Below are 26,771 nucleotides of genomic sequence, written 5' to 3'. Positions count from 1 at the left end.
GGGGGGGGGGGGGTCATCACAAGCATACATGCAGTAAATAGGACACTCACTAAGTTTTATACATTCACCTGCTCAGAATAAAGAGAAATATATTGTTGTTTTTTCTTAGAAAGTAGCATTCATTAGAATTATATAGCATTTATTAAATTATGCATCCAAAACAACACTTATGACAGCTAAAACGGCATGATTAACAGAAGGGAAAGATCATCCTTATGGTGGGAAAATACTTGCTTTCTCATCTCGTAAACAGTAGTCTCTTTTATCAAAGTTACAATACCGTGCTACTTGCACCTTTACTAATATGAAAAAAACAATATTAGAAAGAGGTTGCCTGTCAGGAAACATGTTAAACATAGTTTAATTTCACCAAACTGCGTAAATTAGTCATATAAATATCTTATTTTCACTTCCACCAGAGACAGATGGTGTAATGTGTAATACAAATAAATGAAACAAAACAAATACAAAAAACTGCATCCCAATTAGTTTACGTTGGCATTAATTGTAAGGCATTAGTATACAATTAAACTTGTTTTAATGCACAAACTCACAAAGCTTATATAGAAGAGTATGTGTGATGCGAGCAGGAGCAGATGGATTGTAAAACATGCATTTACATACACTTCATGTGACTGAATGGTATTCCATGATTCTAAACACGTACTTCCTGTATGCATATTCATGCATGTCAGGTTCATATAAGAATGGTTTTAAACAGTAAAAAAATTTACATTTTAGTGAGCGGGTGAAAATAAGTTCACCATGAACATTAATAAACTGGAATAGGGAACATAGATTGATTTAAGTATTTGAGCAAATTGCCTATCTTATTTTCTTCTGCTGAAGAGAGAACAGTTGCTGTTCTGTTTCGGCCATCAGACGACTGATTAAAAAAAATAAGAAAATGTTTTTTTTTTAGCTGTGCGAGCCTATTGCCTGCAACTGCTTTGCCAGTTGTGGTCATTTTCATGCTCATTCAACCAGTGAAAACCAGGGAAAGGGGGCTAGGGTAAGCAATTGTAAAAAACTAAAACATAAATAACATTAAGAAAGACCAAATAGGCCAGAGTTTTGGAATAGCCCTCCCTTGTGAGCATGTTCCAGTAATTAGCCCAACTGTTCATTCATGTCTCAGGTGAAGAGGGAGGCAGTATTAGTTTGGAATAAGGCTGAGTTTGCATGTAAATACACTTACTAAACACTGAATGACTGTCTCAATTCACTTTTCGTAATAATAACAACAATAATGCACCAAATAATACAAATGGCATATAAATACACAAGTCAAAGTGTTGTCAGCTGAATATTACACCCAGAGTTATAAACGTAATCATTTAAGTAAGTTACATTTTATTTAACACTTGCTAAAATGAAAGCACTTAAGGTAGTTTTATTTTAAGGAAAAAAAATATTAAGATGAAGAACGGCCACAACAACTGGCCCCACAGTGTCAAATAGTGAATCAGTCCTATACCAAACATGCAGCAATGAGCATTATAATTCCATGTGTATACCTGTAAAACAAATAAATAATACTGCCCAGAGGGCCAGGACAACATCCCTTGTCTGCTATGACCTTGTTCATATGCACCTAGTTTGCAAGGCAATACATATGCCACAACTGAGTTTGTACAGTTGGAGCGACCCTGAGTTTGCAGCACTGCTTCTGGGATGTTTTGTTTTGTGAAGATGTCAACTTGATTAACAAGTCCGCAGTTCAGCAGTAGGGATGGCTTGCTTCTATTATGCTTCCAGTATAGTTTTAGGGACCCTGATAACCCAGAACTCCTGCATGTTGATTACTGACTGTGAAATGCATCAGTGTATTTCTAGCAGTATTCCACCTACGTATGTTCACCTATAAGTCAATATGCAGCATACATACATACAAAATTTTCTTCAGTTTCTAATTGTGTAGTGACAAAAACAAAATACTCTCTATGCAAATGTGATTCTCTTCAATTATTATCTTTTAACATGCACTTCTACTATAAGGAAACCATACAGTGCTCTAGATATATGAGTTGAAAACATACCACGTAAATAACGCCACTATACCTTACACTCAATAACACAAAATTCAGCGATGGACAGTAAGACTTCTGTGCAGTCAATTGAAAATGTTTCTATTTTAAAACAAGTAGTTAGGAGAGAATACATAAAAGCACACACTTTTGAAGCCTCAGCTTTATGTTTATATGGAAAACCTCAGTCAACTAAGCTGCAAGAAGAATTGTGTTACATGCCACATTTTACCTACATTGACTGAGTTAGCTGGTGTTCATTTCAAGCCTAGGTGATCATAATTATTTATACTTCTCTGGTTTTCCATGGGTCTGCAATCACACAATTCTTAGCAGAAAGCAGATTGCAGTTGTGAAAATGGCTACACCACGGAAATTGGAATGTCACACGATCGTATATACTGAACTTGAATACTGAAGTGAGACCTCAGACTGATAAATTTTGTCCCTGGAGCCCCATTTGAAAATACATGTACTGTTTACTATGACAATAGGACAATGTTTCACTGTTTTAGGGGACCCCTAGTGATACCCCTTGTGGGTTCCTATACATCACAATTTGTGAACCACTGTCTTCGAGATGAATCCGGCAAAATCGCAATTGGGATTTGTACGTCAGCAAAGATATAGACAATACATGGTTTGAGGAGGGATAAGAGGGGATGCCACCCCCTTGTTAGCAAAATGACCAAAACACATCATTGTTAACCTGTCAACCCCCCTTTCCACCCATTCGTAGCAGAGAGAGTGCAGGGGCAGAGGGGTTGTTTAATTTAGCCTTTCCACTGGGCTTTCCCCTAATAAAAATGAACAAATCACAGGGGTGCCCTGTGGCTGGTTAAACATATGTTTGATATAATTTGATTACATACTCATATGTGAATATAATAATAGTAATAATAAAGTCTCAGCTAAGCTAAAGATTAATGAATGTAATGTTAATGGATTAATGTGTAAATTAAAAATAATGCCCAATCAGCACTAGGGGTGTTGCAAAATACAGACAAATGTATGTGCACATCAAACTATTTGGTTATTGTAGGCATTCTAACCTAGCTGTTAGTTTTTGCAGTGAAGATCAGCAAAAGTGTAGGCATCCTGGAGGCATATTGGACACACATGGACTACAGAGATCCATGAAAACTAATTTAAACTTATCTCTCCTCTCTACATCACCAAACATCCTCAGGACTGCCCACTGCTGCCAATCCTCTTTCCATGTCTTCATCCCGGGTTACTGGGATGCAACAACTCCAAGCCTGATGCCCTTCTTGCCAGTGGGTCTGGCAAAGTAGCAATGATTAAAATGCATTTTTAATTGCAATGACCACAGGATGTCAAAGAACAGAACTATTGCTTAAATGTTCTAACTTTATTTGATGGTGATGGAACAGGAAAAAGGTTACTGTGATTTGCTTAGCTGCTAAGATGTATAAGAAAGTGCAGTATGAGTTGAGCAAACATTTTGTTTGTGGGCTTGTATGTACTTGTGCTGGTCACTGAAACTGTGCAGTAAAAACAGGGCCTGCACATTACTTATACATTACATGTTGACTTTATCAGCATTCTAATTGTATCGTAGCCTCATATATATATATATATATATGAGGCCAGTATATACCATTTATATACTGTATAATTAAATAACTCCATCACCCTCCCTTTCAAAGCGTTTAGGAGAAACGATGGTGGCAGTATTTAGTTTGTCCATTTTGGGCTATTGTAGAAACATGGCGGCTTCCGTGGAAGAGGACCCGCTCCCTCTGTAGATAAAAATAGCTCATTCTAAGGTAACAAAAGCACAACCATTTGCAAGTGATTAAACAGAAATGAAAACATACCTATACTATATTCCATTTCTGCCAGTACATCCTCCTAAATGTTACACATTGCACGTTTAATTTGTTTTCATCTGTTTCATCAGCATTATACAACAAGTTGCTGATGGTAGAATTATGCATTTTTATTTCTTATAAAAGATTTATTGGCTTTGTCTTGGTATAGTCTTGGAATAGCATTGACATTTTTGAAAGTCCAAAACAGCTGCTGCCATGCACCTGTGCCTGTACACCTGCACAAAAACCTCCAATCCAACTCTCCCATACACCCACCAATGCTCCACCTCCCTGTCTTCATTCAAGGTGCACCTCCCTATCTTTTTGTTGTTGTGAGTGACAAGTGGATTAAGGGGCTCTGGCAGATGAGACTCCAGGTAGCAGGAAGTCAACCATGACAAAATTAAGCAGACTTGACAGTGGCTGCTGAGTCAGTTTCTCAGGAAGGGAAGGCAGGAGGTGAGTGGAAGGAGTACCCATACAGCACACAGACACACACATACACAGAGGTGGACAGAGAAGTTACTGCAAAGCTGAGTGGACTGCAGGTCTGTTGATCAAGACTGATGGACCTGTAGCATATGTCAAGAGGTGAGGCTTTGTCCGTGTGTGGAAAAGGGCTAAGACTGGATTGATGATTGAGTGAGTTTGTGAGTTGGTTAATGGGAATGCAGGCATGCAAGATAGCTTGTCTTTCACCTATTAGGTATTGCATCCTCTGAGAGTTAGTAATGACTTGTTTGAAACTCACAATGGATGCCTGTTGCTCTTCTAACAGGATAAAATAGGAGCTTAATAGACTTGTTCTATCAAGTGAAACAAACACAGCTGTGTACACACAGGGCTTAGAGTAAGTAGTGTACAGTGGGAATGGCTGGGCACCTTTTTTTGTGGCTGTAGAGTGCAACAGTAGGAAAGGGGTGTGATTAAGAATACATAATTATACTGATATGTTGACAATGTCTCACTTTACATTGAATTTGAATATCAGAATTTAGTTCATTTAGTTCAATGTTGTGCATATAAGATGCCTACATAAATGTATATTTAAACACAAAACTAAATAAGGAGCCAACATTAGCAGCTCTAATCCCAATCCGTCATGGATATTGGTAACTATTACATATTTTTTTATTCACATATACACCGAAGGCTCAGTTTTCACTCAAACACAATTTCAGGGTGCAAATACATACCCATCTATGTACATTGGTACAATACACTTTTTTGTGATGGCACTAATGGCACCAGAGTAATGTGGAAAAAAGGGTAAAGGGTATTCAGGAATATATTATCAGAGGATAGAGTTGGTGCAGTGTTCAGTAATGGCCAATCACATGAATTATCTCAGCAGACAGTTTTCTAATAGGCTGGGAGTAGGGCACCTTCTCTCCAAACTAAACTCTCCTGTCCTCTACGCTGTAATATGCATTGCATAAAATGTGAGAGCCATATGCGTGTATGTAAGTAACTATCTTGTTGTGAATGAATTAAGACACATGGAGCTAAAACATGGATATATTGTCTACATGTCTTCAGATAACTTTAGATTAAAATAGCATCTAAAAAAATAAATAAATAAATAACTGTCAGATAAGATCACCAAAAATCATCTAAGGCTGCACTTGCGTTCTCGTATCTCTTGACTATAAATAAAGGCAGCATAAATTGCAGCTCTCCAGTCACGTCGCCAGCAGACAGACAGTGATCAGAATGTGCAGAGAAAGCAAAGTCCAGCAGAAGGCATGGATCTATAAACACAGAGAACAAGGGCTTTGCTCCTCCAATATTGATTCAGTATGACTGTGAGACCTGCTTTGGAGTGCAAACTTACAATCAGGAGGAAAAACACGTGTCAATACAGCAGAAATGTTTTAGACATTTCCTGTCTGTAAGTAAGCTGGTTGAAAGTCAGATCCATTTTGTTCCACTGGCAACTGTAGGCCTCTGAAGGATTCATCATCTCATTAATTCATTCATGATTAGCTAATTTACCAGCTATTGAACATTTGTATTCATTCAGCCAATAATAATAATAAGACGATTCTTGAGCCTCAAATAATATTAATATGTATTAATTACCATACCATACCACCTAGTCATATATTAATCTAAAACATATTGAATTAAAAAAAATACAAAACATGTTCCTCAGAAAGTCTCCTGTGCTGTGTACAACAAGGTACAACAGCAAACAAATGCAGTCAGAAAATCTTGTCCCTGTTACCCAGGGAACATCTATTAGCCAATTAAAAAAACAAAACAAAATAAAAAAATAATAATATAAAATCCAAAAAAACAAACATTTTAAAGAAGTTTCAAAATGCAATAACCACAAATGTATTTGATTTTGACAAGAAATGAGGCTGCATATTGTGCAGATGTCAGGGACAAGCTGTGGATGCCCCCTCCCTTCAACAAAATGGCCCAAATGGTTCGCCGCCAACTTTTCTTCGGCTCTTGGCCTGATATCACAGAACTGTTTCCTATGATAGATAGCAGTTATACTAGAACCAAAACAAAGTAGTAACCAAATCTGTTATCCTCCTCTGAGGAAATGTTTGCTTATATATGTTGCTTATATAAGATGTGTTAAATTCAGTAAATCTGAAACCAAAAATCTGTCACCCCACATCAAAGGATTTAAAGTCCAACTGAAATGCCATTTAGTCATCCATTTTTTTGTAGTCAAAAATAATGTCAATGTGCTTTTGAAATGCATTCTTAATAGTATTTTATTATTAAAAGGAAGAAAAAAGGGAAAATATCAGAGCTGTTCCTTTTTGTCTCAGCAGGCTGGAGGGGCGTGTCTGCATCTGTCTTGGCTGCCAGAGTACTAATGTTACACTTTAAAGAGAGAAAAAGCAGACTAACTTTTGCTGTAGCCTGCATGTCATGGGCAGACAGTATGTTGTTAGTAGTATTGAACTCCCACACCAGAATTGAACCCGAGTGACATTTGCAGGTATGTTTATATGCTGTTTAATGTGCTGTAGTTGAGCAGCTAATTAGCTATCTAGCCTGCAAACTGATGGTAGCAGTGCACCTTCCCCCAGTGAATGTTTGTTTTGTCGTTCATTTGACAAGCCAAGGTGCAGGACAACACTTGTGTCCATGTTTGGAGACTTTAGCAGGAAAGCTGACGTGGTTGTAGAAGTCCTTGGACAGGTTGCTGTCTGGCTCAGTGTGACTTGATAGATCACTGACGTTACTACTTTATGCAAGATTTGATTGGGTGTATAAGGTCCCTATCTACGTAGACAAAGGATTCCGTTGAATCAATGCCAAAATGGGGAGCCCCATCACAAAACCGAAAAACATAAAGTATACATTTTTCTCTTTTGGTTTCCAATTTGTTTTCTCAAAAGTGAACACAGGAGATTCAATTATTAACAGAGCAGATGTATATGCGGTAGAAGACTAAAACAAAGAAAAAAATGTAAATAATTGTGTATCTGGAGTATAACAAAACATAATTTATACTGTGTTTTTTTTAAGCATTATTTGATTAACTGTGTCATTATCAGACTACTAATGAGGCGGCAGAACAGTACGTGAACATCAGGGTAGCCAGCAGGAAATATAACAATCAGTCTTTGATGACATCAGACATCTGTGCAGGCACTAATGCAAAGCTTTCTCATTATAACCTCAGTCGTCTTTTCATCAGTGAGAAATACAAACAATTGTTTGATTGTTATTGGACTCCTACAGGTCGCACATGCTGTGCAAGCAGCAACGGTTTGAATACTGAGAACCCATTATAGTGTGCTATTAAGGTTACATGTAAAATTAGTCTCTAAGTAGCACTTATTTTATTGTTGAAATAACATGAAATATAAAATCGACTTGTAATCAATGTCAGTAATAACCGAAGTATCAAACATTAGATGCTCTAAACAGCAAAGAGTAGCTTTCTCTAAGTGTGTGTGTCCTTTGTGCAGACCATATCCAATTGCTTGCCACTAAATGTGTGGACTGATAGGCTACGTGCATGCTGGCTGGCTGAATTTATCAAACCTTTCATCCTTGATACCCCGTTCTGTCTCCCTGAGCCTTTGCACTGCTTAAGAGGTCTTAGCTACATGTGAACGTTAATCAAAACCAAGACATTTCCCCACTGTGCATCTGGCGCCCTCAGCAGAATCTTAGCCTTGTTATTTACCTGAGACCCACCTATCCAGAAATACATCTGTTAAAACAAATGCTTTTTTCTCTTTCTTCCCCTTGTGCATTGAAAAATACAACTAAACCACAGCTGCGTAATGAAGACCACATAAAAGTTTAAACAAAAGTAAAGAACAAATGTATTTGCATACTTTTTATTCCCTTGTGTGAAATATGCACACTGAAGCTCTGACAGCATGCAATCACACATGCATGCAGTCAGACAACCAAACAAACAAGCACACATTAGACCCACAGCACTGAACAAGATGGCCTGGGGTTACAATGCAATTGGATCATACAGTATGGGGAATTACTGCTGTACATCATTTATCTCCATGAATATATTGCAGTTGTTTAATTACAAAGAAAAAAAGTCAAAGCATCAAATCAACATAGAGGAATTATCCATTTGTACTAATTCATAAATCATATTCCAGTTATTTTTTGTGCCAAAATCTGTCTTCATCATAATTTTCACTTCTTTCCCAACTACACTTAACCACTGGGTTGCATAGCTCTGATGCCTTTTCCCCTAATGCACCAATGTTTCCCTTAAGTAATAATTTAAAAATAATTTATTTAATAATTGGGACATGGCTTTATTTCTCAACATATATTATACTTCAATGGGGTTCTAAAACAAACAAAATATATAAAAATAAAGTCAATACAAAGGTAGTCCTCTTCCCACTGTGAGCAATATCATACCTTGCTGATAGAAATAAACGACGTGTGGTTGTTTGTCTTCGTGTGACTGAATCTGATTGCTGCAAGCTATGACTCCAGTAGGGAGGGAGTATCATTTTAAGAATGAAAATAAGATACCCAATGGAGTGTTTTAATGGAAAGAAAATGTCAGTTTTACGAGTAAGTGTCTTCTGTGGAAAAGTGTGATTATGCAGGAAGAAGTGAGATTAGGTATTGACTGTGTGTGTACGTGCTCGCCTGCTATCGTGACTGTGTGTGCATGTGGCCCGTCTGACTATGGCTTGTGTACTGTATTCATTCAAGCATTTAATGTGCAAGTATGCATTCCTGCTGGGGAGTGTTCTTACTGCATCCCTCACAAGGTCACCTATCCATACAGTTACTCTGGACTGATTTACACCAGCGTTCAATATGCATATTTACCGATGATGCTGCAGTGCTATGGGTGGTGGCAGTGTATCAGCCGCAGCCATCCTATCCCATTTCTCATGTCACAGTCCAGTCATGTGAGCCTCACGTGAGGTAAGGGAAAATTTAACATGTGTACAATATGACCCAGATTTTTGTTGACTGCGGTATCCAAGTTTTAAGCAGTTTATATCTAATTTGCATTCGCCACAAGCATGCATGACATATTTTGTATGCAGTGTTGCTTGAGTTATGCACTTGAGGGTGCCACAGTTATAATTAGAAATGCCCCAAAGTTAATCATTTTCTCAGTATCATTTAAAACAAATGAGTTAAAAAATGGGGTGTACAGACATCATTTGTATTTTTCAAAGAATGCAAATATTCATACAAGGGATGCAAAACACGTACCAGATAAATTACATATACAATTAGGATGAAGAACAAATCCTTAATGTGACTTTCAGTAACACTGTAGCCACATGTTATATGATATGAACAAGGCAGAAAAAATGTCCTCAGAGATCTTCTACCAGGCTTGGAGAATTACTGAGGAGCACGTCTCTTCATTTCTACGTATCCAGAAATAGCAAGTCATTAAGAGGATGGCAGGTGATGGGCATATTAGGAAGGCTCAGCAGAGGCGATGTGTAATGAAGACAGTTCAACCTTACAGCATTCTTCTCTGTCCCACTCACCCATCTTATTTCCTTCATCCCTTGTTTTCCAAACAGTATCTCACATAGCTTCAAACCAACTTCTTATTCTCCTCTGTCTTTTAAGTTGAAATGCAACCAAGGGACAAAATATAATGTGAGCTTTGGTATCTGAGAAATATACGCTGCTCAGTATGGTTTGAAAAACAGAAGTGAGAACACGCTGTTCCCACGGCACGTTATAGGAATAATAGAAATAATGAGAGTTCCATATGCTGTGATAATTTTAATGAACTTGATTTTATTGCACAACTGAAACAGTCGATACACATCCAAGCATGCATATGATTATTCCTTCTCTATTGTCACATAGCTGCAATGCCAAGCTAATACTGACTGATTCCATAGAGATTGAGAGCCTTCTGAGTTTATTCCATACAGTGAGATTATTTATTTAATTGAAAATAAAAAGGAGTGTCTATGTTTACTGGGGATACAGATGTGTGCAAAACTCACATAAGATGCCTGTAAAATGATAATAGCATGTAAATGATGAAACATTTACTGATTTGAAAATTGTTAGGAAGAAATTAATAACAGACTTTTATTTGATTGAAAATGACCTACTTCTCAATCACTCTAATTATAGGCACAAATAAGTCCTATGACATCTATCTTAGAACTGAAGCTCTGAGAGGCCTACAATTATCCCTTATAATTAACAGGGCTCCATGATAATGTATGTCTATTTTGTAATTTGTAAATATTCTTTGTAAGAATATTTGCATTGCTTCATGCAATAATAGCATGCATTTCCTCTGTCATGAGCTGACCTTTGCCTCCCATGTCGACTGCTGAAACTAGAACCTGTCAAACTCCATGTACCTAATGAGATTTGAATTGGTGCTTTACTAAAGGTTGGTGCATTGGAAAGGTCACCCGCATAAGTGAATAGGCCCAAACACATGGACAGTTCTGGCATCAGTTGTAAGATAAATACAGTATACAGCACATACTTTATGTTGTTTCTGCAGGTGCCTTATTAGAGTTGGTTGACTGGGCAACTTCCAGTCAAATTGTGCCAAACATTTAAATTCTAGTTGTATAATTTATATGGAATGGATTGAGATGTAACCAAAAACTGTAAAAAGTGCTTGAGGTCAAAATTTTTCAACACCACGCTCACACATCCAGAACCTACATATTCACTTACACGCACCTGATAACTGTAGCTGCATTTGATGTATGTCAACAGGATGAATTTTGCACAGACAGGAGAAAAGGAGAAACTCACTTCTCCAACAATTAGGACTTAGGGAATAGTACATTTGGGTGCCAACAGAAAATACAAAAACATAAGAAACTTTGGATCTCATGTGCATCATCTCCTATTTACTTGCTTAGATGATTTTCTTGATGACAGATGACAATTAGAGAGGATGTTCCAGAACCGTGGTTTCTGACTGTTGGTTGTGATATAGTCTGGGCCCAGTGGGACTCCACTGTTGTGTTCTGCTTAATAATCCAAATCCTCTAAGTCCCCCTCGGCCCACTTCAGTCCTTTGATTGCTCCTTGTATTTTTATTACGTTATACTCCATTTTCATAATCTGGTGCACAGCACTCATGGTGTGTACTGGAGAGAAAGAAAAGACAGAGCCTAACAAGTGCTGCATACAGCTCTCCTAAAGTCATTCAGATTACAAGGGTCAGTCTCTAATCCATAAAGCTGGGTATGTGTGCTCCTAAATTGGAATAATAATTCTTTGAGAAACATTACGGTGTGATAAACTGGCGGTGGCAAGCTGTGTGCTTATGTTTATGCACATATGTCCGTGTGTGTGTGTGTGTGTGTGTTATTAGTGTGTAGCTACTAATGTAAATGTGGCTGAGCTAGCTTGTGCATCAGTCTACATTGCCACCTGGGAACATGTCCGTTGGTGACAGAGGACAGATATTCACTTTGCTTAGTCACCATGGATCATGCAACACAACCTTTTGAAGGAAGTAATTCATTCGGCGATAAGCACAACAAAAAGGGAGGAAAAAGAGCACTGTCAGCAGCCATCAAGATGGCAGAGTGTGATAGGCAAGTCTAGCTCCGTAATCAATCTGCACATGCACTTTATGCAAGGCCATGAAGTGCATTTTAAAGTCCATTGCTTGGGTGGAAGGAAATAAAGAAGGGAACAAGCTTGGACATTTTGGACCACTTAGATGAAAAATGCAATGAGATGATCATTAATGTCTCATAAACACTTTTAACAGTCAAAAAAAATAGTTCCCAGTTTTACTAAAGCCACAAAAAACTTAGTTTTTTTATTGTGTTTCGAGTAAAATTGGACTGAAGCCTCTATAGTTTAAGGGCAGTGAACATTATTGTTTAATAGCAACAAATGATTGGCTTTCAGTTTTCAACACCCAGGTGGAATTAGTAAAGTTTGTGCTAACCAAAGAGCACCAAAGTTCATTGGAGTGTGGGTTATTTGTGTATCCATAAAAGATAGTGATATTGTAAAGTTAACTATAATAAAGTTTTCTAGTTTTTTAGTATGTTGGAGAGTCCAGCAGCCTCTAGAAAAAGACAGAACAGATTTACTGTACCTGACCCCACCCAGAGGGTAAAATTCTGGGTCTGATTATCTTAATATTTAGCAAACTGCTCGTGAAACCTTTAAATGTGATAATTACAGTATTTCATACAGTATTAATGATAGTTGTGAAAGTGTGTGGAAAGTGATAGTTCCATGTGAAAAATTAATTTTATATTATTGTATTTCCAAATTGGGCACAACATGTTTGCAAAACAACAGCAGGACTGCTTGAAAAATGCAATGTTACTAGTAACTTGTTAACCTTAATATCCTGTTCTGCATCATCTGGATTGCATTATGTTTCCAAACAACAACATATTTATTGAAATAAAAATTAACAGGTTACGCTTGAAAAACTTTATAGGCAATTAGTTCAGTTTTTCATGTTAATGGAAAGCATATTGCACATGGGAAACATTAAAAAGTATTGGTAGGGTAAAGACATTATAATGACCTTAACATGTATTATTTTATATGATTTATGACACCACAATAATATTGTAAAATATTTCTGTATTATATTCATAGCTAAAGATGTTTCTCTGTCATTCCATATAGAATTTATTACTTGTCAATAAACCTCATGTGTTTTCAACACATATATATTAAGAATGCCCCTCCAATGCAACAATAACATGCAGTTCCATATATTCAGAAATTCTTTAACAGTAACAGAGATTAAATCATACAGTGCATAAATCAATCATGTTAAAGCACTGTGATGTGAATCTCATGTATTCTAAGGTGATGAAAATTAGCTACATTTATTCAAAGGCAAACCCATTGAATAGTAATATTGTATAGTTCTCCTACAGAGTCTGTCCCTGCCTGTCTGCCCATGATTTTGCATTTTTCCCCCAACAGCCTGATGCCAAGGGTAAGATATACATCTGTCTAATTTCTTGCTTGTCAGCCCACCATCTGGTGCCCCATCAACATTAAAGACAGGGAAAATGGTATCACATTGTCAATCACACACACACACACACACACACACTAGTGTAGAAGGCACAAGTTATGGAGGCCATAGGTAACATCTTACAAACAATTTGGTCAATTTTGTTTACTTTTCAGTGTGATGGTTTTTATCAGGTTCGGTATGACTAGAGTTGTGAAGCCCATTCTCAAGTGCCCAATTCAGTCTTGTGGGATTTTCTGCTCTCATTCAAAGCAATGTATATTTTAATACTTTTTTATATAATAATATATAATAATATTGTCTCTGCTGTTCCCCTCAGCTCTGTGGATCTTTATAGCTTCTTTCAGCTTATTGTTTTGGCTGTCTGGCCTGCAACTTTATTGTTTGGTTCACTTTCACCAACACTGTTTTCAGCCTCAGCAAGCAGCTGTTTTCAGTGCTTGCCTCCAGTTGCTATACTTCTGGGTAAACACAGTATATGTCTCATATGTCAGAGAGTGATAAAAGAAGTTGGTGAACATGAACTTGAGTCGCATCGTATACATTTTCTTCAGCAATGGTGTTTTTTTTTAACAATGAAGACAACAACTCCCCTGATACTTCACGACATCATCAAACTTGTTATTGTTTTGATGTGAGAGACCCCTTAGCACATCATGTACATTCGAAAGGTTGTATGTCAATGTTGTGAGTTTATTTCTGAAAACTTTGTGCTCAAAAAAAAGACCTAGAAAAAAACAGTGAGTTTTTAGTGAGATTCAGCTTATCTCTCCCTTAATCTCCTTTGCTTAGGACTGTCTCATTTGGCTTTTTGGAACCTTGTAAAAATACTATTGGGAACTACTGGAAGAGCTTAATGAGCAAAGGCAACTGAAAAGAGGAACGATTTCACTCCTTCCTTTCTTTTCAAAAGCAACCTCCTCAATGTCTCAAATGTGGAGGCTGTATATTTTAAAGCAGCCTCTTCACATCTGAATAGCGCCTTTATTTATTTTGACAGTGGTTCGGGTGGGCAACAACAACCACTCCTATAGTTTCAGTGCCATTGTTTGGAACAAGGACAGTTCAAGAAAAATGGCCATTAGTGTTTCTCCTTGAAAAAAGCCTTTTTAAACTCACTCCAAAAGAAATCCTCCCAACATGTTGGACATTTTACCAGTTGCTACACTAAAAACGCATTATATAAAGGTGTTTATAAAGGTGCCTTCTTTTGAGCATTGGGTCAATTAGTCCTCACATTATGGCTGGTTATGAAACCTGCTTCTTGTGTGAGAGCCTGTCTCAATGCATTATGTCCCTGGACAATCTTCCTTTGTCCGTGGGCCACAGAGTGTTAAATATACTAGTGTCAACTAATGGGGAAGTCTAAGTCAATCACACAAAAAAATTGCCTAATGACTTTTACATTATCCACTGACAGCAGTTGTGAACAGGTGTTAACGTCTTACTGCCAGCTGTTAATAGCTGGTGGGTCTTGTGATCCTTAACTTTGCACATGTTGTCTTTAAAGTGTTGTGTTGAGCACTGTAACTGAAATATATCAGAAAACAGTACTGAGAGAAAGTGTTTACTTCTACATGCTTCTACATAATGTGCATGCATTTGCTTGCTTCTCAATGCGTCTTTCATTTTAGTCTTAATTCTATTGCAGGTGACAGAGACACGGACGGGGCCACTGGGATGCAGTAGCTATGACAATCTGGACTCAGTTAGCTCAATCCTTCTGCAGAGCCCTGAGAGCAAGCTTCATCTACAAGGTAAACAAACCCAGAATATCATTATTTTCTAACTCCATGTTGGGCTCTAAAATATAAAGGCGATCCATTGTCACACATGAAATGCTCTTAGTCTGTGCCTCCTCAAAAATTGGAATGTCAGTGCATTTTTTAATTGGGACTGGGATAGATTTATTCTCCAAATCCCATCTGGGAATTGGGATGTGATTCTTATAGATGTCTGTGTTCCAACATGTTAAGTCGCTCTTCAAAAACAGGCCTACATTTAAAACAGTTGCACGGACTGTGCACACATGAGATCAGAAACTAGCAGTCTCCATGGTACAATATATAATTAGACAATTAGAACAGCTTGCAAAGGTATTGCTATACTTATCAATATTAGCACCAAACCCTAATTAATTTTAGTCAATCAGAATGAATCTCAAGAATGTATTCAAGATATGAACAAGTCACTTTTCATCAGGTGACCATATGTCACTCACGTCAGTGGATGAAAATGGCAACTTTTACTCATTAGTGGCTATGTTCTTTTAAGTGAAAACAGTTCTGCCTTAAACATTGAGACACCTAATAATTAGCCTAAGAGAAGGAATTGCATGCAGTGACAGCCACCCTGGGGTAAAAAGAGTGATGAAAGACCGTGTAACTGTGGTCAAGTGTTTGAATAGAGTGATTGGTTCTTTGATTTATTTGAGTTTACGCAGGTTATCAAAACCAGTTTGAGAATCACAGAAGCTTATTTCCAATCCAACCCACACTCCCTCCTTTTCCCTTTTAGAAAGGGATCATTACTCGTCCTCTAAAATCAGAGAACTAAGTGGTTTGTCAAAGAAACACTTTTAAGTCTTCCACTGCCACTTACTCAAAGGACTCTATAGGTTTTCAGAAAAGCTTTATTGTCATGCACCAATTGTGTTAGCCTTGCTCTTTGAAGACTGTTTTTTTTTTTACCCATTTGATAGATGACAAGCCTGGGAAAGATTTGTTCTTTTGGCTTGATAATATCCCCAAAAGAATGAGAAAGCTTTCCCGATTGGTCTCTAGCTTAGAGTTCTGTATTAGACCAAATTATATTGGTGTGTGTGTTTATGCATTTTGTGTGTGGGCGAAGGGTGAGGGGAGGTGTTGAGTGTTCTCCTGAAAATGCGTTCTTTTAAGAGCAATTATCATTTCTGCCTTTAATTAGAGAGACAGCTGATGGTGTAACTTCTTCAACAATCACAGTGCCCTTCTTAGTGCTCTTCAAAGTGATAGCACTTCACACAGCCCATGGAGAGGCATGTAGTCAATGGAGGGCTTTTAAGGTCTATGCTGCTCAAATATATTTATAATGATAATTTAATTCACCCTACAGTTTTCTTTCTGTCATGAAAACCAGTGTAAGTGTAACAATTTTGACATATTTTATACATTGGTAAACCATTCATTCCTTACAGATCAAGCCAGCCATGTGCATTTATAAAGACTTTGTCCCCTTACTCATATAAAACTGGCATAGGATAAACCTTTTCATTCAATTGGGTCACAGGCTCTGGTCTGCATTGAGTCTCATGGTGTTAGAATTAATGCTTCTGATTTTTTTCTGTAGTTCACAGTCAATTCAGTCAACTTCAAAGTCTGGGGACCAACAGGGGTCCTTGAGTGCATTGTAGGGGGTCCCCAGCAAAAAGAGGAATAGAATATTTGAACCGTCGAAATTGGGACAAGGGAAGAAATAGGGTTGGCCATTTTGATTGATTGTAATATATAATGATCGTAGTTTGATCATTGACTATGAAGACTATAATTTTCAAAACTAAAATTAATTTAAATAAATACTCTAAATACTAATAAAAATCCTCATAATTTAGGGATCCATGGTTTAATGCCCATCTATTGTAGGGGTCCTTGACATTAAAATGTTCTAGATGGGTTCTCTATTTTTGAAAGATATGCACTTATATTAAGATACATGAGGCTATGTTCCTACGCCATTTCCTCTCTGTCAACAAACACAACCAGATGGCAGAAACACAGAGATGGTCTGTACTTTGATATGTTTATCAGTGCTCCTAGCATCTAACAGCATTTGAAATCTCAAAATGACATTCAGTTCTTCAAAAATCTCAGTCATAAAACCTTGGTGGGTGGGTGTCAAATTATACATTGATTAACACATTATTTTATGAAGTGCTTAAGCATTTAATTATTGATACAAAATTATTTATACAAAATACATGAATAATTGAATATTTTTCCCAAAAAAGGATACATTTTCCTGAATAATTGTTGTTTCTGTGTTATTAAAATGTATTACCGTCAACAGCATGGCATGGCTAAATGTTTGGTTTAGTAAGGCATGGCTAGGTTGGTGCTAAGTGGCTGCCAGGGTGTTAGGAGCTACGTCTTATAGTTGTTGCAAGGTTGTTGCTGTGGTGTTTTAAACGTTTGTTTGGGCATAGCTAGGCTGTTGCTAGGGTGTTTGATGTGGTTATTTAGCCATAAGTTTCAGGTTTTGTGCCGCCACTAGGGCAGTATTATATATGTATGTGGTTCACTATGTACCATGTATGTGGTTGCTACAGTATATTGTCTCAGGCCACTTTAGTGCATTGTTAGGTGGTTGCTACGGCCTTCTCTCTGATTGCTGGGTTTCTGAGTTATTGTTATTGTAATTCTGAGTGTGTTTAAAAACGTGCTTTACTATATGTGTTTAAATGTTTTTTTCTTTGTCTGGGTGCACTTAGAATAATTGGGTATGTGGAAAATTGCAAAGTAATGGTTGAGCAATTGTGAACATGTGAACCTTATAGTGGTTCCAAAGGCAGCTTGATATACTTTTATTTATACAAAACACAGTTAGATTCCCTGACAGATTTACTGTACCCCTGGCTGGTCTTTACAGGCAATGCCCAAAAATAACAGCTTTGACAGCATTGTCCTGTTCTTTGACAACATGCCATAAATGGACTTCACACACCATCCCTTGAGGAGAAAGACATTGGCTGGGTCTGCAACTGCTTTTAGGCTCTCAGCATATCTAATGAACACCCACCATGTGTCTCATTTTCAAATGCCTATTGACCTTTTACCAGGCAATTGGCTAAAATGCAAAGTTTTGGCATTTAAACTGTGGGGAGGAGTCACATCTGGCCAAAGTGGAAGATCACACATCACTTGCAGCACTACAATGTGCAAAATATGCACATCATGCAACATTTTGGTTGAAATACCATTTTTTTAATTTTACAGTAATCACTGAACACAGTCTTTCTTATATAGTTTTGAGACAAACCTTAAAAAGAAAAATCCCAGTGTGGATCTACCACCGAAAAGAGCGTCAACACCCAGCTTATTACTTCTACATACTGTTGAGTTTTCTGTGTGGTGTGTTTACTCTACCTGGGTTTGATTTAATGATTTTGAAATGTGCAGTTATGACTTTTGGGACAAAGGATGAAGTTCAAATAAACATGCTGAACTTGAGTCCACAGTGCTCAACCACCTCACTATTTGAAATGTTTTGTGTGTTCAGTCAATACAGAACTGAAGGGAAATGCACATCTGTTCCCGTGAGGTAATGGCTCACAGGTAGACATCAAAGGACAAAGGAGAGAGCTGCAAACCCTTGTGCAATAATTGTATGTTTAACTCTTCTGCACATATTTTTTATCATAAGAAAACACATCTTCGGAGTGACATACAGTTATATGTAGACATATGTAGTGTTCAGGAGAAGCTTCAAATTAATGAATTCACAGGGCAATCAGCTTGACCATAGAAAGGTTATTCAGGCTTGCAGCATCAGTATGTCCGTGTCTTAGAGTCAGAAAATGTAATACAGAACTTTTTCATAGCTTATGGAAAGCTGACATTTTGGACATATATGGTTTTCACAGATCACCCAGATGATTTGTAGTTTTGTAGAGAAGGAAAAATGTTGATTCATAGAATTCGGATAATAACAAGATTGCTAAGCTAAAAGTGCATCTCTGTCCTCTTTGCTCCACTGTGTTTTATCAAACCATTTGTGACATAAAGTACAAAAAAAAAAGTCTGTGCTCACAAAATTTGTCCAAAGGATCAAAAGATTTTTTTTCATGTATCAGGACAGAGAAAATAATGCAGCACAAATGTTAAAGCTTTCAGACTAAGGCTTCTTCAGTTTGCTCTCAAACTAAAGAAGGCCTCTGGCCACTTTGTCTGATTAATCCTTACTGAAATGTTCACTGGCTAACAGAAATTAGAGATATTAGCCAATGTAGTTGAAACACAATACACTGTCTAGCCCTGGTTAAGTGAGAATAACCAAGTATGAAGTGTAGTCTGACTGACTAATTGACCTGAATTTAGGTCCTGACATATGGATAAATTTGGGGTCGATAAGAATGTATTTTTGAGAAAGCTGTCTAAATCCCCTTTTTTTTAGAAGGTGTAATTGCAGAATCACATACAGTGTGTATCATTTTCTCTTTGTGTGATTCAGTTGATATGTCACAATGGTGTGTGTGATCTCCCACCCACTGGAGCAATTTCTGATGAACTGAGATAAACAATGTCAAGAAGTATTTTGTCAGCCTTTTCGCTAATTTTTCTTTCAGTTTGTGTGAGTCTAAAATTGTTCTTTTAGAAACCTTTTCACCATGTTGCTTTATCTTTTCCTTATTCAGCCCATTTGTCTTTTCTGCCTGTTTCCATTTTTTCACTGCCAGTATGATTTTGCTCAGTCTGCAGACAGGTGATCCATATATGGACATTAAACGTACTTTCTGATTATCTTTGACCAGCTGTTAAGTGTTGATAAAAATCCTTTATGTATAATGCTGCTGCACCCTCTCCATCTTTTAGAAATGAATAAACTCATAAAACCTTAATCTAGACTAGCTATTTTAATTGCTTATGAATTAAATAAGGGGATCATATTAGTATGCAGCACCATGTGAGTTACAACAAGGATGCAGTAATAGAAAACCCACTCCATTTCTTTCTTCTAATTAAACTTTTAATCATGCCTTTTTCTTTCCCACTTGTTTTTCTCCGCTCCCAACCTCAGCACTTTATCTACCTTGAGGCATAAGTGTAAGTGCAAAACTTTGTTAGAAAATATACACAACAAATGATTACAAACCTATAACCAAACATTTCTACTGCTTTTTGAGTGATTAGCTTTGGCAGAGTGAGAATGGTCTGAAACAGCATTCTGGTTTAAATTAACAAGCAAGAAAGAAGCAAGCTGGTGAATTAAGTTGTGGTCAAATTTCTCCTGGAGACACTTTTGACTGTCTTTCCAAAATAACAGAATTTTTAAAAGGGAATGTTTTTTTTCTCTCCTTCTCACCCCTGTGGTCCGCTCTTTGTGAGCTGGTGGGGCTGCGAGTCACAGATAACACAATGCGGATATGACACTCCCTGGATATTCCCTCTGCTTTCACTTAGATTTAGATTAGAACGCTGTAGTGGACTCTGACATCAAGGGAGCTACCTATCAAAGCCTAAACTCAGTCCTCTTCTCTTCTGCAGTTTTGCCTTGTAAAATGTTTGGCAAATTAACTAACACCTTCTGCTTTCTCCACTTATTTTTCCTTTTTTTCCTGTCAATCATCAAATTAGAGATGGCACTGGAACTATTTTTTCACTTTAGATTTCATGCATGACTTAGCAAAGCTTTGATCTATCACACATGAAACTTTTGCGTTATTTAAACTTAATATGACTCTGGGGATTTTGGTTTTTGGCATGTTTAGCACCTGAGTTTATACTATATGCACAGTTTTATTGGCAGCTAAATACAGCACAAGAAGGCATCAGGATATTTTATTAGCACAGGCTATTTGTGGATATGCATTGATCCTGAACAAGGCTCTGCCTCTGTCACCCAACATGAATTACAGTATAACCTTACACACACTGATGTCTCTGAACATGATATAATCGACCTATTTTAAATCACAAATTATCAGCTGGACCAAAGACATGTTCTGCATATGTAGCAAAATCCATGTGAACCCACTCTACATTTTTAATGGATCCTGTGATTTATTAGAACATAGACATGTTTTAAGATCTCGGTCTGTTTAGTCTCTCAAGTTCAATCTGAATGAAAGATCCACGCTATTTAGCTTTACCACAATTGGGATTTAAATACACTTTTGTTCTCCCACATTAATTTGTTCTCTGTTTGTTTGTCCTCTCTCCAGGCTAAAGCTTAGACACCCAATGATATTGGTTTTGGCTGGATTCTCACTTTCTGCTTCCACTGGGACATAGAAGTAAAAATAGTTTATTGAGGGGTGAGAATTAAATGAAAGAGGGAATTAGCATGAGGTAGTTAAATGGTCAGGATTTTCATTGCTTACTTAAACCTATTATACAGTCTGTTTTAGGTGGTAGAGAGAATTAAGTTACATTTTTATTTTATTTTAATATCCTACTTTCCTGCCATCTGTTGTATTTATTATTGATTTCCCTATTTGAATTGGTGGTATTTTTTTAAATAGCAAAACAGCAGGGACTTTCAGTATATTATGAAGAAGATTGGAATATTGTTGGTGTAATTTGATATCCAACACAAATAGAGAAAACACGCACTGGGGTTTGAAAATAGCAAATTGGTTACATATATTAACCGGGCCAAAGACAGATAAAAGACCCTGGAACCTCGACAAGCCATTACCTTGCAAGGACCCAAACACCTCCAATATGGCTGTCATAAATTAGCACCTAAACAAAAGCAAACTAATTTGCTTCTTTCAATCCCCACTGCATGCGTTCTCTCTTTTCTCTTTTCTCCAGTTTCCTCAACAGCCTATCTTGGAAGAGCCATGAGCCTATCTTGGAAGATTTATGAATATGTTAGAATAGCCTGAGCCAACAGTTTTCAAAGTGGTGAAGTGAAAATAAATTAAACTGGCCCTGTAGGCTAGTCGTGCGGAGAGTGATGAATTAGATACTCATTGCTCTGTCGCTCGATGCCTGTCCCTCTTTTCAAGTGAAAACGCTGCAAACATTATGGGGAAGACAAACAAACATACAAATCAATTAAGTTGTTTTTGATGACAGACTTGTTGAAAAATTGATTTGGACACTAAAGTATATCAGTAAACACAATGTCCTTGGTAACCAGAGAATAATTTACTGAAGGGAAATCTTTGGTGCAAAACATGGAGAGCAAATGTTGGATGAGCACAACAATAAACACACAGAGGCAATTTCATCATCTTCTCTTTCTATTTGACTCAATTGCACTCTGCCGTGCTCTGCATCTTTCTACAGACAAAACATAGTCTGGTCGGTTTAGCTTTTTCTTTTTGAAACCTGAACACAAAACAAAACTAAAAACTATTTCATGATAAAGATTATTTTGACTTTGAAATCGTGGGGTTCCTTGGACAACTCTATATCTCATGGATTATCACAGAAGTGGTCTGAGGTATTAAACCACCTCCTAGACAGGCCCATGCTTTGGACCGAGGCAAAGGGTTCCTTTATGAAAACATGCATTCTTCTGCCCAGAGAACTGATAACGCAGGATCATTCCCATCAAGATGGATGGCTGCACACATTTTTTCACTTCTCTCGAACATGCTGAAAACCCGGTACCTGATGAAATCTTTCCATGTTGACCTGGAGGTCAGCTTTCAATTGGAAGTGGTCAATCAAGAGTGAGTTTCCATTTGGGCCAGCATGACCATAAATCTCCTTTTTCCCCCCCACTTGCCCTTGCCAGCTGCAGGCTGCCATTTCAGCAAGTGCCATGGTTTTCCACTCAGTCTTTTTTCTCCCTCTGACAGACTGAATTTCATCTATTGATTGGGGGTTTCTTTACTTTATCTTCTTTGGTATTTAGAGGGGCCCTTGCAGAACTGTTTTTACAAACGCTTTATGTAACATGGAATTTAACTTGTGGGATATAATGTGTGCTTGTATAGTAAGGGTAATATAATGTATATACATTTGTGTTACACTGTAGTTAAAAACAAATTATAACCAATAATACTATGGTGTAAATATATATATATGTATAAATTATTTACAGTAGACTAGCAGACTCACTGTAATACATGTGCATTAATGTATTTTGATTTTGAGAAACAGTTAAAGTCATGATGTGTTTATGTTACAGATAAGATGATATACACTGACTTAATCTAATTTGATTAACATGTTACCATACACAGGCCTCTTAAAAGGTTGGACATTTAAATAACAAAAAAGGCCACCCACAAAATATATCTTGTGTAATTGTGTCTCTCAATTTTGGGTTACTACACAACTATTTGTATGTGAATAAGCAGATTGTTAATTTTGAGCAAAGAACAAATTATGTGCCTCCCTAAACAAATAGATTAGCATTCTTTCTGTATTTAAGGATGTTCGATGTAATTTCTGTGATAAATGTGGGCTTTTGATCTGGGATGTGTATACAACATATCTTGACACTTTTAGGGCAGTTGTATCTTTTATAGCTGAAATGGAAATGTCAGACCTTGTCATACGTCTCTCCTCCCCCTCTCCGGGGTTCTTGTAAAACATGTGATTTCTGCAAGAGCTTGCAAACAGTGTGTATGTGTGCTCTTACATGACTTTCTGTCTGTGTGCGTGCACATGAATGTGTGACACTAGTACAATATCTCACCAGCTGAGACCCTACTGCTACTGCTGTGCAGGGACACATGGCAGCACATGACGGAACAGCTTGAACAGTGCAACTGAAGCGCACAAGCAGCCAACAGCAACCACAACACATATTTTTAAACATAGCTAATAACCAGGGTGTTTACTTTGCTAATTCAAAACAAAATTATTAAATTCAACTTGCATGGACTAACCCTTTGAGGCCATTAGTCATAAAAAATAAAAATAAATCAATTACAAAATGCATTCACCCTACTGTGATCTTGCAATCAGGAAAAAATAAGAAAAGTAATCACTAACTTACTTTTACTCTGACTCAACTTATGTGTCTGTGTCCGGTGTGCAGCACAACTGGCAATAACTCAGCACCACGGAGAGCTCATCTACCTCTCCAGACTGCCTGCCCTCCTCAATCCAGCAATTGCTTCAACATGCAATTTCAGCAATTCCATTTTTTCAGGAAGCAGGAGCAGCAAGCCCTGAATGCCAAGACCATTTTTGTATGTAATTTATGCTTTTACAGTGATTACTACACCTGCAGCCTCCCTTGCTTTTTGTGTTAAGAATATGAGTAAGTGGGTTTTTTTCAAAGCTCACACTATAGATATTGTGTGAAACACATTGTGTTCCTCAAGTATTTCTGTTCAACACAGATAGAGTAGGGTGTATCACATATGCATATGCACACTGTATGTTAATATGTTCTAAGAAATGGGATTTGCTACTTCTCTGTTGTTTTGCTGTTTCAAATATATGCAAGTGTCAGTGTACCAAACAAATCCCCAAAACCTCACCAGAGCATTCAAGAATGAAAAAAAAATGAATTGCTTTGTGATGCACTTTGGACAAGGATATTTGAGATGGAAATATTAAATTGTTCCCACACACAAATACTTAAATAAGACTGTACAGCGAAATTTCGAGTCAGTCTTGTTTGATGACACAGGCTGCCTTTGAGTGTGCTCAGAACACTTATGATAATCTACGATAATCTACTCAGCACAAACACAGCAACACATTATCCATTTGAATGCTAAGTACACCTCATTCAGAACTTTAAAAAATGCTAACATATTCTGAGAGCTGAGAATAGCTCCAGTGGAACATGTTATCCTCTGTCAGGCCCAACACACACACCGTCAAAGTCCTAAAGCGCTTTATGTAAAGAAATGAAAAGTGGATAAATAGCTACTTTAGCTGCACCTTTACCTCTTAGTTGTGTAAGAGGGCCCTCGAGTGAAATGGGCCAACGCAGCAAATCTTAAAGCTACATGCCCCCTCAGTTTTAAATATCTAAGGATCAGCAGGGCAGACCGGGCAGGCCTGGGCTGAAGAGAAACAGGCAATCTTCCAGTTCAGAGGTCTTCGGTTTTGTATCATGGCTGCAACGCTAACCTCCAATGGTAATTTAATGCCCCCATTGAAGTAATGCACTTTATTGCACCAGTGGATTAAGTAATGATTATTTTGCGAAATTGCAGCCACACAATGGTCAATTAATCTTTAATGAAACTGTAACTTATGAGGCGGAGCGTGGCATTCCAATAAGCAGGCAACTGCTTGCCAAGGCAGTTACAAGCCTCAGTTGCGGCCTATACTCCCCATCTATCACCATGTAAAAATAGAGCACTCTAGAAAGAGACATAATGAAAAGGCAAAGTCACAGTTTCAGAGTCTCGGTTTTTAGCATTCATGGAATGTTTGTGGGCCTATATCGCACAACATACGTGAAGGAAATATATCAGCCTCTGATGTATGCAATGAGATTAACTGCCATTTTGAGGTGCTATTTATTTAGAGCAAGCCAGGCATAGGGGTTGCAGGGAATTATGTGCACTGACAGAGCATGAAGTTGGAGGTTATCAAATAGCTGCACGGGAATTCCAATACGCATCTATTCATTTTATCGGCAGCTCTTTAATGATGGTAAGTGTAACTCCCTACTCTAAAATCTAGTGTTTTCCTTAACAAATACCTGCCTCAGAGCCATATAAACTGTAGCTTTATGGCCCAATCCTTCTGAATGTTTTCACATGTTACTGCACTAACACAGCAAAGTCACAAAGATAAATGTTTTTACTCTGATTAGTTTCTCATTTCATTTTTGGCCCGAGGGCTCCAATTCTCCTACTCATTCCCCACTGCACTAACAAATGTTGATGGATTTACTTTTATTGCTTGACATAATTTCTACACTGGAGTGGGAGGACAAGACATCAAATTTCCAATACTTGAGTACGTGCTTGGTGGGAGAATGTAGAGGAGAGCAAAAGAGGTGAAGAAACAAGAATGAGGAGAGTGATTGATGGAGTGAATGAGAGCCAAGGGATGATGTGGGACGAGTCAAGGGGCATGTGCATGAGTGTTGCAGGAGTATGAGTGAGTGTAATGAAGTAAGACAGAAGAGATGTGTACAGAGATGCAGGAAGGTAAGAGGTGGTACGAGAGAGAGGCATTGAAAGGGAAGGGACAGAAACATTGAGGGGAGAAGGGAGTGGAAAACAAGAGATCGCAAGAGTGATAGTGCTGAGCTGAATGTCAGCATCCCGAACGGTTCCTTCTGCAATTTCCCAGTACCAACACATTGATATCAGAAAAAGAAAATGTGTGTGTGTGTCGATGGTAGGGTTGGGGATATGAGGTATGCGTAGACAGAAGAGAGAAGGAGGGAGGGCTGAGGCATTCAGTGTTATTGTGCACCCGGCCGCTGGCACCAGCACTGTCAGTGAGCAGCGTTGATCCGTGAACTTGCCATCTGGATTCTCCCACAAATCACATTAAAGTTTCAAGCCCAGGAATACATCAAGCTAAATGAATATTGGATCCAGGGGCCGCAGACAGGCCTGATGGAGAAAAAAGCCCTGTGCAACCCAACTCTTTTGTGGTCAGACATGATCCATCCATCCCCTTTACTACCTCCATCCCTCCCTCCTTCTGTTCCCTTCATCACTGATGGGCAGCGGTTCTGATGAGGTGTAGTGCAGAAGGGAACCTACTGTTACCAAAAAAAGATCTACACATCACAAGGAAAGGTTGTTTGGTTAAAGGAGCAGGAGAGCATTTTCACAGTAGAAAATAGAAAGTGTTATTATGCTGAATAAAT

At 37.8% G+C, this 26,771-nt stretch overlaps 1 protein-coding gene across 1 annotated transcript in view; it reads left to right on the top strand.

The window, feature by feature from the left end:
* Nucleotides 1–26,771, top strand: part of brinp1 (bone morphogenetic protein/retinoic acid inducible neural-specific 1) — a 104,613-nt gene that overhangs the window by 60,716 nt on the left and 17,126 nt on the right. The window contains exon 5 of the mRNA XM_035667392.1: nucleotides 14,968–15,073. Within this exon, the coding sequence (XP_035523285.1) occupies nucleotides 14,968–15,073 (106 nt within the window). The remainder of the gene's footprint in view (nucleotides 1–14,967; nucleotides 15,074–26,771) is intronic.

This window comes from Morone saxatilis, unplaced genomic scaffold (genome assembly GCF_004916995.1).
Source record: "Morone saxatilis isolate NCDOM2014 unplaced genomic scaffold, NCSU_SB_2.0 Contig21, whole genome shotgun sequence".
Lineage (NCBI taxonomy): Eukaryota > Metazoa > Chordata > Actinopteri > Moronidae > Morone > Morone saxatilis.
This window is presented reverse-complemented; position numbering and strand designations above follow the sequence as displayed.